Consider the following 12,892-nt stretch of genomic DNA (forward strand, 5'->3'; position numbering starts at 1 on the left):
ATCAATTACCCTTTTCTCTCTGAAGTGGGGTTGCCTCTAGAGGGCCGCAGGGAGAGGAGGAGGGGGCAAGAAAGGGTTACTAGATGCGGGATCATCTGTGCGTTTACTACAAGGGAATCAGGTGGTCAGGAATGGCTGTACGAAATTCTCATCATTTAAGGCAGCCCCGAATCAGATTATAAACACACCTGTTTATTGTGCAACTAGAACATTTTTTTAATCCCCACTGTTGGAGCCGGACAAGATATTTGCTGTAGTCGGGTTTACTGATGGGCACACTGCACGCCAGGCCCGTGATGTCCTCCTTCTTCATCCGAGCTGTCGTTGTATGCTTCACGGCGGTGACCACCAGAGGAGCTCTGGCTCATGTCGAACTCCTGCAGGTCCACCTCCTCTGAGTCTCCAGAGATGACTGGCGCTTCGGCCCGTGTAGGCAGCAAGTCCTCTAACTCCTGCAAAAACAGGTGAGAAATATTAGGGGTAAGAAACCACACTAAGTACAGTAGTCAACATCTGAAGTGAATCAAAACATGAATTTCCAACAATACCCGTTTTCTTGTCTTAGCACAACTTTGATGACCTTTTGATCCACTTCAAATGTTGACTACTGTATATACAGTCACTATGTTCAAAAGTTAGGGTTCAGTAAGATTTAAATGTTTTTGAAAGACATCTATTTTTCTTATGCTCACTAAGGCCCCGATCACACAGAAAGCTTCTGCTTCACATGAACTGTTAACGTTTACATGCGTAGAAAGCGTCTCAAAGTCCATCTCTGCTTATGCTGTGAGTTTGGGTTGCTTATAACATTCATCTGGGTATGCAATGTGCGCCATTTCATCAGATTTGGTAAATCATTTATAAACCTACGCTAACACAGGAGAATACATCAATGTTTCCAAATAGGTATTATAATATAATATAATATAATAATTATGTGAACTGTTGTTCATCGCAATTTCAAAATAAAAGTTTGCATGTTTTCATATCCACATATTTTTTAAGACGTTACAGTCGTGGCTGTAGTATTGCTATAGTAAAGTGGCCAAATGTTAAAAATTAAGTGAACATTTGAATAAAAATGCCTTCAGGGCTTAAAGGTTTAATATTGGCAAAATTACATTTAAGAGTTGTTTTTTCTGGGTGACATACACAAAATTAAAGACTCGTAACTCCAAAACTATAGCAAGGAGAATCAAAAGGTAGGTATCGCTTGATAGAAAACTTTACATGTTTAGAACAATTCTCATTACATTTGGACATTCTCATGCTAGCTAATAAATAAATAAAAATAATTGTTAGTTTCAGCCCCAATTTATTTGAAAAAAAGTTAAAATAATATTGTGTAACATCATTCCTCCAGCCTTGATCCTTCAGAAATCATTCTAATATGATGATTTGCTGCTCAAAAACATTTCTTATCAATGTTGAAAGCATTTGTGCTGCTTAATTTTTTTCAATTTAATTCATCCTGGCTCAATTTCTTTCCAAAAACAAGTAAATACCCAAAACTTTGGAACAATAAAATGTCTTGTAAAATGGTCTTACCGTCAGCTTCTCTGGGCTAAGCCAATTGTTGTCTGGGAACTGAACGTCAAACTTGATGAACAGATCCCCCTTCTCGAAGGGGTTACGGTACTGTGGCATACCCTCTCCTCTAACAACTCTGACTGAACCTGCACAAGGACAATAAAGTTTTCAGACAGCGTAACAAATCAGATGGTACAAAACTCATTTCCAGAGGACTCACCTGGCTCAATGACTTTGCCAGCTGGGTATTTCACCACAATCTGTCTGCCATCTAAGTGTTTCAATGTGAAATGGAACCCACAAAGTGCTTCAACAAGGCCGATCTTATGGGTCATGTGCAAGTCGTTGCCCTCTCTTCTGTACGTCTGTTGAAAGAGGTTTAAAAGATTTAGCTATCTGATGCTAATTGATGCTTTAGTGATATCCCATATTAGTCAAATTCAGACATATCTCTTTCTTCACAGCCACAGCAACAGAACCTGTAAACACTTGAGGCATGTGAGGGTGGATAAAAAGCTGTAAAGCACCATGTTCATGACACACCGTCACTGCAATCTGCTTGACAATCTGTCATATACACTTGCGGAGATGCAAAAGAGGGAAAAACTCCAGCGTAGTAATTGTTACCGGCAAGTAATTTAGCAATCGTTTAAGGCCATTTCGAGACCATCATAGTTACCAGCCAGCCCTTTTTTGTCGTTTTTGTCAGGGGAAAGGGGGGGGGGCTTACTCCCTATGCTGCACACAACCTTTCTGCACTTCCTGTCTCTAACGAGACACAAAAAACAAAAAAACTCATACTGCAGGAACAGTCAGGGGTGCAAACACATGTATGGTCAAAAAAGAGAGAGGTAATCGAAGCCCTCGTCCCGCGGCAAATATCCAGATACTACATTGCCACCATCCCCAACCCACCCCTATAGGCACAGAGTCAAATGAAATTTAGAAAAACTATCTTGCACTTCTTCTTGCTTTACTGATACTTCCTGAAAACAATTTCACCTGATGATTTGAATAGCTCTTTTTGTAAAGAATTAATAATTCTAGGATGATTGGGGTAATTGTGTAGGGTAGGCCTAGTGCATCTGCATAGAAACTAATAAACAAAATACAAATATAAATACAATAAAACACAAATACACGAGAAATAAAGCAGTACTTTATGTTTTTCAGGTAAATACAGTTTATCTTTTGACAAAACGTGATTTTTCTCTTTCTCTTTTGTTGTTTGATTAACTTTGGTGACACAAACAGCTGCAGGTATATTGGGTGCTGTCCCTTTAAGACGAATGCACGTATCTAATACCGGTAATGACACGCATCCGTTTTATTTTGACTGCGTTTACGGGGAAACTCGTTGAGACGGACACTGGATTATTTTTTCGTGCACATGTCTGTTCAAACACAAATAGATAAGAAACAAGAAAGAAAAGGGAATTCGGTGTTCACGAACTTCACGTGCTGTCTGCGACTGAGTGGCTCTGTGCGCCGACAGACCATCTACATTTGGATGTTAAACATAATATATATAACCTGATACAGCAAAGACAACGTCGGCAGTATTGACGGCAAAATAGGCTACAGAATATTTCGTTCTGTAGGCCTATTGACAGGGGCAATATTTGAAAATCGATAATTAGGCCTATTTTTTAAATTACAATTATATATGCATTTGTCAAAACCGAGAGACTTTCAATCATCAAAATGTAATTTATTAATATGTATTTGCGCCTTCTATTTTGTCTGAAAACTTCCAACACTCTTGCGTGTCGCGTGAAAAATAGGCGTCGGTTGCGGCTCTATTTCTAGCACGCGGTTTCGGCGCGGCTCGAGAAGTGTGTGTGTCACGCAGGCATTGTGCTCTAACACAAGCTCTAACCAGTTAACATGAGAGCCGACATAAAAACGGACACTCCACGCCACGCAGAGAGAAATGTGATGCAGTGGCAGATCCAGAGTGAGACAGAAACACTAGTGGTTCACGCTTGCGCACATACTGCTGGTTTGGCGCACAGTGTTCTGATTCGCTTATTTCCTATTTACTTGTTGGTGGACGCAATCCAGAATTACTGCTGGTTAAATTATAATCAGACCCTCTCAAACCCCTCCTCCCCCCTCCTTCGTCTTCGGATCTGCACGATTCACACAAGTCACCCAAACTGACGTGAAAAAAGCGGGAGGCGCCGAAAAGCGCGCTGTTTGCACCCCTGAACAGTATAATGGAAAATTGAGTTTGAAACAGATTTTTTGAAGTTGCGGGATATTTTGAAACCGGTAACCAGCCCATGCCAAAACCTGGGTGTTATTTGATAGCAGTGATTCATTTGAAAGCCACATTTCTAGTATTTGTAAAACGGCATTTCTCCATCTTGCAAAAAAGTTACAGAACAGTTAGTTCATGCGTTCATGACCTCAAGGCTAGATTACTGTAATGCTCTACTGGGTGGTTGCCCTGCACGCTGCTTAAACTCCAGCTGGTCCAAAAGGCAGCAGCTCGAGTTCTTACAGGAAGTATGACCATATTAGCCTGTTTCTGTCAAAACTGCATTGGCTTCCTATTTAACATCGCATATATTTTAAAATCTCGCCGTTTACTAATAAAACACTAAATAGTTTAGCTCCGCAGTACTTGAGTGAGCTCTAAGACATAGTCCTTCACATCTTTTGCGATCTCAAAATTCTGGCCAGTTGATAATACCTATAATATCAAAATCAACTGCAGGCAGTAGATCCTTTTCCTATTTAGCACCAAAACTCTAAAAAAGTGCAGACCTGCCAACCTTGAAAGAATTTTTTGGGGGGGGGTACATGCATTATGTTGCATTGCATATAATGTGTGCTGGTCAACTAGTAAATAGTGCACAAGTAAATACCTGCTGCTGTCAATGTCATTAATGTTAATCAAAACAAAAAAGCTTTAATAAAGATTAATCTACATTTAATTTATACAGTGAACACTCATGTCATTTTACATTTAGGCCTAATTACTTTATAATTTACTTTATACTAATTACATTTCTGTACCTGAATATTACGGTTCATTAAGGAGCACTGTCCCTATCAAATAAAAATAATAGTTGAACTATGTGAGTATGAACTAGGAGTATTGAAATAATGAGTATGAACTTTAAAGAGATCATTGAAATACCTCGTGCTCCTTTTCCTGCAGGACCAGGACAATGTCTCCAGGTTCTAATCCAGGTGCCTGGTCAGCCTCACCGCCGAAGGTGATCTTCTGTCCGTGCTTCATACCTTTATCCACATGCACCTCCAGAATCTTCACTTCTTTAATCACCTTCTTCCCCTCACACTTTTTGCAGCGGTCTTTCTCACTGATCACCTCACCTGGATCATAAAGAAACCATGAGCAAACCTTCCATCCACATAAGGGCTGCACAATGTATCGAAATATTGCAAATGTATATATCGCAATATGCATATCGCAACGGCTTGCAATAACTAGGGTCATGAACAAAAGACAAAGAGAAAAATCACTCACTGCTCTTGGCTGAATAACTTTTGTAGCTTTAATAAGAATCTATATCTATATATAATTCATACAGTGAAAACTAAATAAAATAGAGTGTAATCAGTCGGACGCACAGTGACAGTACTCATTCAGTAAATGCACAGCTAAACAGATGTGTTTTGAGTCAGGTTATTATTCAGTTTCTGTTGTTAAATAAACCTAATGTAGGCCTACCTGAAACCCTAAACCTCGTGGTTTACACTGATGTTAAAATAACACTTCTTATACTACAGTAAAACACTGCTGTTCATTTTCAGAAATTGTAGGGATGTTTTCTTGTCACAAAAAGAATGTTAAACGCATATGTAGGTTATATAATTTGAAATATATTTTAAAGATAAGTTCAGTTCATTTTACACACTTTAAGCATTATCGTATCGCATTTCGCATTATTTAATGAGCATTATCGCATTTTTCTTCAATATCGTGCAGCCCTAGTTCACATGAAAATGCTGGCTGAGAATCACAACTTGGTAATACTACTGGTCAGAGTGGATTCAGAGTCCAGTCCCTTACCTTCACCATTACAGTCAGTGCACACTGACTGCATCTGTTGCACCATGCCAGGAGCCAGCTGTCTGATCATTATGCGCATACCACGCCCCCTGCAGGCTGTGCACTTCTGGACCGCACCAGACTTCCCACCTTGACTGAGGAGACAAAAAACAGCCTCAGTTTCATGACCACTTCAACACATGAATTAAGTAAAGGGAATGATTCAAACTCTTTAAAAGCCTTTGTGGTCTTTACACCTCAGACTGATTTAAAAATCCAGTAACTCATGAGACGCATAAAACATAGGTATTTATTGAAGTGACTGGGTGTGGTGGGACAAAGAGAAACTGAGACACTCATCATTACAAATCTTTTTCTCTCTAATTGTCATGAAAACACCCATAAAGTTAAAATCTTACTCACCCATTACAAGTGCTACAAAGAACATTCTTGCTCAGCTGTAATTTGGTTGTTTTTCCATTGTACAAGTCTTCAAGTGACACCCTATGGGGAAAAAAATGGTGAGAAAGCTCTTCCAGAATCCAGAATATTACAAGAGCAGCCTAAAAACTGATATTGGAAATCCCCCAAAAAACCTTATGGACATGTTAAACCCCTTAAGCCCTGAAGGCATTTTTAGAGTTGTTTTTTTCTGAGTGACATACACAAAAGTAAAGACTCATAACTCCAAAACTATAGCAAAGAGAGTTTTAAATTATTAGAAAATCTAAATGTATATTACATTTGGACATGCTCATGCTGAGAAACTGCTGATAAAATACAAAAAAAGATGTACTATAATTGTACATATCTTTCTTATTTGACATGCAATAAATCAGGAAAGAAATAATGTAGGAGGAAAATTCTGTTTTTTTCCTACATGTGAGCTGCATCTGGATCAAATGTTATGGTGATAGCATAAAGTAATCAAAAGTTACAGCATTTGGTACCAAGGTACTGGTGGTAGCCTTTTTGTGTAGTCCTTGACGCCTCCTAATAGGCATTTTTTAAATTCTTCACATGAAGAACAGGGCTCAACATTAACGCTTGGGGAACGCTAGTCTGGCTATCATCAGACCAAGCTCAATCTATTAGTCTGGGAAGTCTGCTCTGTATTTTCTACTGCACAAGAGGCGTGATCAACGGGCATAGTTCAAATGACTCTGTACGCAATTGGATAGTCCTTCAACCAATCAGACCAACGATCCAGGTGACGTACTTTGCAGCGAAAACTCCAGGTGAATAAGCCAGTTTGTGATTTGTCGACGCAGATTTGTAACGGAAGCAGGATAGAAGAACGTACAGGTTTCCAGTCAGCAGTTTCAGCAGATCGGGCTGGGTTTACCCAGTCCAGGGGAATGTTTCATAAAGTTATGAGCGAAAACGTGACAAATACAGCATCAGTTTATTATTTACATAAGGGTCTTGCGGGCTTCACGTACAAAAACTCACTCAAGTTTAGTGCTATAGCTATCGTTATGTTTTAGTAATCGAGTATTCTACTGATTATTCCATCGATTAATCGGATAAATTTTGGTAATAGATCCAAGTAAACAACAGCCTTTAAAATGACTTAAATACAAACAGTTAACACTTTACAATATGGTTCATTAATTAGCATTTGTTAACTACCTTAGTTAACGTACTAAGAATGAACAATACTTCCACAGCATTTATTAATCTTAGTTAATATTAATTTCAACATTTACTAATACATTATTTAAAATCAAAGGTTGTATTTGTTAACATTAATGTACTGTGAACTAACATGAACAAATAATGAAACTAACATTAACAAAGATGAATAAATACAGTTACAAATATATTGTTCATTGTTAGTTCATGTTGTTTAATACATTAACTAATGAAACTTATTGTAAACTGTTACCTAAATATATAATAAGCAAGAATTATTTGTTCAAATTAAGTATCAAAGTAATCATATGGGTTTACTGAACAACGCTGTTAAAATACATCATGTAAAATAATATAACAATACATTACGTAAAAACAAATATCCTTAGAGAGCGCCAACAGCCTGGTTACACTAAAGCATGATCAAATCCTTGTTTAATACTGGCCAAACAAAATTTAATTCAAATGTCAACTTAAACTTTAATATTCACTTCTGTACGATAGAAATGCAACAGCTGCTTTAATTTCTTGAACAAGAACATGTGCACGTCAAAACATGCAAGTTGAGTTTCTTAGCTTTAAAATTATACCTCTTTTGTGTCATTCCATTCAGTGGTTGCTTAGTAATTTGATTATTAGATTTTTTTCACAGGGGGTGTTCGGATTTAAGGGGTTAAAGCTTCTTAACTATACATGTGCTTGGCCACAGTGAGAGGAGGAAACCGAAAAGAGGTCAATATGACCAATCAAGGACCGAGGAGAGCAGCATTTTACCCAGATCTCTAAAAAGTGGAAGCCTTGTGATTTCACTTACTTCAGGGGGTGGACCATATCTTCTCCTCTCCGCCGCCCTCCGTTCCTGCTCCGACCCTGTCCACCCATGAAGCCAAACAAACCACCGCCAAAAATATGGGAAAATATGTCATCCATCCCACTTCCTCCACAGCCACCTTCTCGCAGACCCTGTTCCCCATAACGGTCGTACAATTCCTTCTTCTCTGGGGTAGTCAGTACTTCATATGCAAAGCTGATCTCTTTGAACTGAAAAGAAAAAAAGATGAAATCTTTGAATAAAGGCATTATTAGTTTACTTTACCCATTTAAAGTTTATTCACCAAAAGCTTACTCAACCCATCCAAACCCAAAAGACATTCATCTTCAAAACAAGACATTTGAAATGAAACCTGAGATATGTGGCCCTCCATTGAAAGTCCATTCTACCAAAACTTTGATGCTCCAAAAACGTTATAATGACATTGTAAAAAATAAAAAGATATTCTCATTTTTCAATCAAGCACGTTTGAGCGTCTGTTTACAGTTTTTCCATGTGCTTTTAGTATGTGCACTGATCAACGTATCGATGTAAACTAATTTACATCAGTTCATCATATAAAGCTATAATGTCTCTTCAAAAGACACTCAGGTTTCAACTTCCATTTGTTTTTCAAAGATCAATATTTAAATAATACATTTTAACTAAAAACAAGATTTACCAGTGCTTTAGATTTCTGCATGTCGTCTTATATGAATGTGCACTATATCTGAATAAAAGTCATTAATAATTTCATCATGCAAGTATTCTCACCTTGTCTCCAGCATTTGGATTTTTGTCAGGGTGATATTCCTTTGCTAATTTCCGATAAGCCTGAAATATATTGGAAATATAAGGTTAGTTTCACTTCAGAAAGCATCAACGAAACAACATGCCGCATTTAAACAATACTCTTAACAAAAGGAACATGTGTAAAAGTAGAACGAGTTACTCCTGCCTGAATATCCTAGCATATAACATCCTAGCATATAACGTAAGCTCACAAGATTTTAGCATGTGATTAGAGAACGACTCCTACGGAGTTTCAGTTTGTGCGTCACGTTTACATGAAGCCGCTTGGCCTTGAACAGCGCAAATTAATATTTTAATCCAAACACAACATAAGTTAGTGATCTGAAACTACTGACGCTCGTCATTGAACAGATAATTAACTTCAAGTCTGTTTATCGACCCTGTATGGTTTGCGCCAGTGCAGAAATCCCTCTTCTCCAAAAAGATAACATGACTAATTGTAATTGACATCGAATATAAAATAACCGCAGGACCATCATTGGCAATTAGTTGTACATGTGACCTCTTTAGCATTATGACACACATGAAAAGGGAAAAGCCCAGAGTCAAGGCCTACACACCGGCCACACTGTGATCTGATGCTAACTGTGTTTTCAGCCGCTACATGACGATATAACGTTACATAATGACTGCGCTTAATGTTCAAGTCCACGGCTAAGTTCAAACATAAACAGGTAAACGGACATATAAAGACACCGCAGACTGGCTTGATTAAAACCCACAGCACCACTCCATCTCGTCGGTTTTGTCCGATGATCTGGTAACTATAGACACTAGGCCAAACTCACGACGAGCTTTAGCTCAGTGCTAATCTCTCTCTCTTCCTGATTCACACACAAAACTTCACACTCTGAAACAGCGCGAACGAGCGCCGAAATTAAAGACAAAACACATAAATCCGTACCTTTTTCAGTTCGTTCTCGGAGGCCGAGGGGGATACCCCGAGAATATCGTATAGTTTGGTATCGGCGACGTTGGACATGGCTTTGCTGAGTGAAGGACTGTCTGCGGGAAGCGGAGAGATGGAGAGAGACACCGGCCGGAAGCGTCAACTTTAACCTCTCCACACGCGCCTCCTCTCACAGTCACAGCACTAGCACATGTCATCATGATACAACAACGATAACTATTACACACTCCTTCATATTAACATTTAGAAACTGTCATTTACCGAATATTGTTTAAGAAATTCAATAAAATAATTTTATATATATCCAATCCAGCTAAAACCACTGCGTGTTTATTACACTGGACTGGTCCATGTTGTCCAAATATGATGCTGCTTGTGTGAAAATTCTGAAATGTAAATCGATTCGGGACATGATGTATGGTTTTGTTTATTAATGGTCGTGGCTTCCATATAATATATTTTTTATTTATTTAAATAATTGATTATTATTATTATTATTATTATTATGTTTATTATATATATAAATAAAACTTAATATAAATCTTAATACAATGCAATAAAAATACCACTAAGAAAAATAGTAAATAGCTATTGCTAAGTACAAAACAAATTATGACTTAAAGGGATACTCCACTTTTTTTGGAAATAGGCTCATTTTACAACTCCCCCAGAGTTAAACAGTTGAGTTTTACCGTTTTCGAATCCATTCAGCCGAGTTTCTGATATTTAGAAGAATATCAGTAACCAGACAGTTTCTGGTCTCATTGACTTCCATAGTATATTTTTTTTCCTACTATGGAAGTCAATGAGACCAGAAACTGGCTGAAATTGTCTCTAAATATCAGAAACTCGGCTGAATGGATTCGAAAACGGCAAAACTCAACTGTTTAACTCTAGGGGGGGGTGTTGTAAAATGAGCCTATTTCCAAAAAAAGTGGAGTATCCCTTTAACAAAAACACATTTCAAAAATAAAAAAAAATGAGAACATGATAAATAAACTTTATTTAACACATATCTTCTAATATTATATCATTTTCCTATTGTATATTATTTTCACTGTATGTTTTGTGATGTGTGTGCTTTCTAGAATGGATATTTACTATCCCTAATTTTGCATTTTAGGCTCATTTGAGAATAAATTACCTACATTTACTTTCAGCCCCCTCTGTTGGTACAAAATAATCCCTACACGATTGCTCTTGTAACCTGCAGGCTATGCAGCGAATTTGTGTTGTGTTTTTATCTTGCTATAAAAATTCAAGGGGCAGCTGGGGACAGTGCACGCGCACACACACGCTTCTCAACGTCTCGTCTTGCCTGAAGAGGAGCCCATGCAGATCAGGAGATTGACTGTCAGATCTCGTCATCGTGACATCGATCAGACATCGTGATCCTCTCCTAGAACGAGCGCGACCATATCCAGCACGTCAGGCGAGTGCTCCAATGACTGCTTGAGAATCGCTTATTCGCCAGGGTGGTAAAGTGCGAGTTTTATGCATGGTTGGTTCCGTTCCTGGGATTTATTCTTTCACCTGAGGGTATCCGAATGTATCCCGCCAAATTAAAATCGCTTGCTGATTGGCCCACCCCAGATAGTCGTAGAGCGGTCCAGCGATTTCTGGTGTTCACCAATTTTTTACAGCCGATTAATTCAGAATTTTACCAATTTGTTCACCAATTTTTTACAGCCGATTAATTCAGAATTTTAGCCAGGTCGCCCTTCCTCTGACTGATCTCACCTCCACTTGAAAGCGTTTCTGTTGGTCGCCGCGGGCTCAGGCTGCGTTTACAAGCCTAAAGAGTCACTTTGATTCGGCTCCCATCCTTGCTACTTCCGATCAGTCTCGTCAGTTCGTTGTGGAGATGGATGCGTCACCTTCAGACAACAGAATACATCCCTATGCCTTCTTTTCTGATTATTTAAACCCCTTCGGAACGGAATTACGACATCGGGAATAGGGAGTTACTGGCTGTTAAAGGAGAACTCCGGTCAATTTTAACATTGAGCTCATTTTTTTGTACATTTGGAGTGCTGTCAATACAGAGAACAACGACAAAAATCGGTGTTGCCTACACCGAGTTATTCTATTTTTAAAATTTGCACCCTGTTGACTTCAATGGGGCAAGTACTAAACCTGCTTTTAGCCTCTTAACATCCTTGATGTGTCATTACAAGTGCACAGAAAATGTGAGTGATTCCTTCTGAGTGAACACGAGTGAGTCTGACTGCAGTAGATGTGAAAGAAATGTATAAAAATGATGTTATTTAAGCCAGCGCAAATACCTTTGTTTACATCCTGTTTTTCGGTTGAAGTCCAAAGTAGTCGATTGCCGAGTTCACGCGCTTGATCATAGGTATTAAACCTATGCGTGTGAACTCTGCAATCGACTACTTTGGACTTCAACCGAAAAACAGGATGTAAACAAAGGTATTTGCGCTGGCTTAAATAACATCATTTTTATACATTTCTTTCACATCTACTGCAGTCAGATTCACTCGTGTTCACTCTGAAGGAATCACTCACATTTTCTGTGCACTTGTAATGACACATCAAGGATGTTAAGAGGCTAAAAGCAGGTTTAGTACTTGCCCCATTGAAGTCAACAGGGTGCAAATTTTAAAAATAGAATAACTCGGTGTAGGCAACACCGATTTTTGTCGTTGTTCTCTGTATTGACAGCACTCCAAATGTACAAAAAAATGAGCTCAATGTTAAAATTGACCGGAGTTCTCCTTTAAGTTGGCTCTGGAGAAGTGGCACCACTGGTTAGAGGGCGCTGAGGTCCCTTTTCTAGATTGGACCGATCATAAAAACTTCGAACTTACATCTGCACCGCCAAACGGCTAAATTCACGTCAGGCTCACTGGTCACTGCTTTTCGTCGTTTCAGGTTTAACATCTCCTATTGCCCGGGGTCCAAGTATGGCAAGCCTGATGCGTTTTCGTGGATCTTTGAGGCTGAGGCTAGATCCACCCTCCCTGTGACCATTCTGCCTTCTGATAGGGTGGTGGCAGTTGTCACTTGGTGGGTGGAATCAAGAGTCCGTGTCGCACTGCAAAATGTCACGGTTCCCCTGGGGTGCCCTGAGAGCCTGTTGTTTGTGACCGAATTGGTCCAAACTAGCGTCCTTCAGTTGGTCCACTCGTCAAATGCGAGTCTATCCTCA

General features: G+C 38.9%; 1 protein-coding gene across 1 annotated transcript; it reads right to left on the bottom strand.

The window, feature by feature from the left end:
* Positions 1–162: 162 nt before the first annotated feature.
* On the bottom strand, positions 163–9,884 carry dnaja2a (DnaJ heat shock protein family (Hsp40) member A2a). The gene is made up of 9 exons (XM_079867072.1): positions 9,718–9,884; positions 8,775–8,834; positions 8,004–8,230; positions 5,978–6,058; positions 5,576–5,709; positions 4,679–4,875; positions 1,751–1,895; positions 1,549–1,676; positions 163–452 (listed from the first exon to the last, which is right to left on the bottom strand). Exons 1-9 carry the CDS (start codon positions 9,793–9,795, stop codon positions 264–266), a joined length of 1,239 nt encoding a protein of 412 aa, XP_079723198.1. The 5' UTR covers positions 9,796–9,884; the 3' UTR covers positions 163–263.
* Between the last annotated feature and the right edge of the window lie 3,008 nt (positions 9,885–12,892).

Source organism: Squalius cephalus (assembly GCF_949319135.1).
Source record: "Squalius cephalus genome assembly, chromosome: 3".
Lineage (NCBI taxonomy): Eukaryota > Metazoa > Chordata > Actinopteri > Cypriniformes > Leuciscidae > Squalius > Squalius cephalus.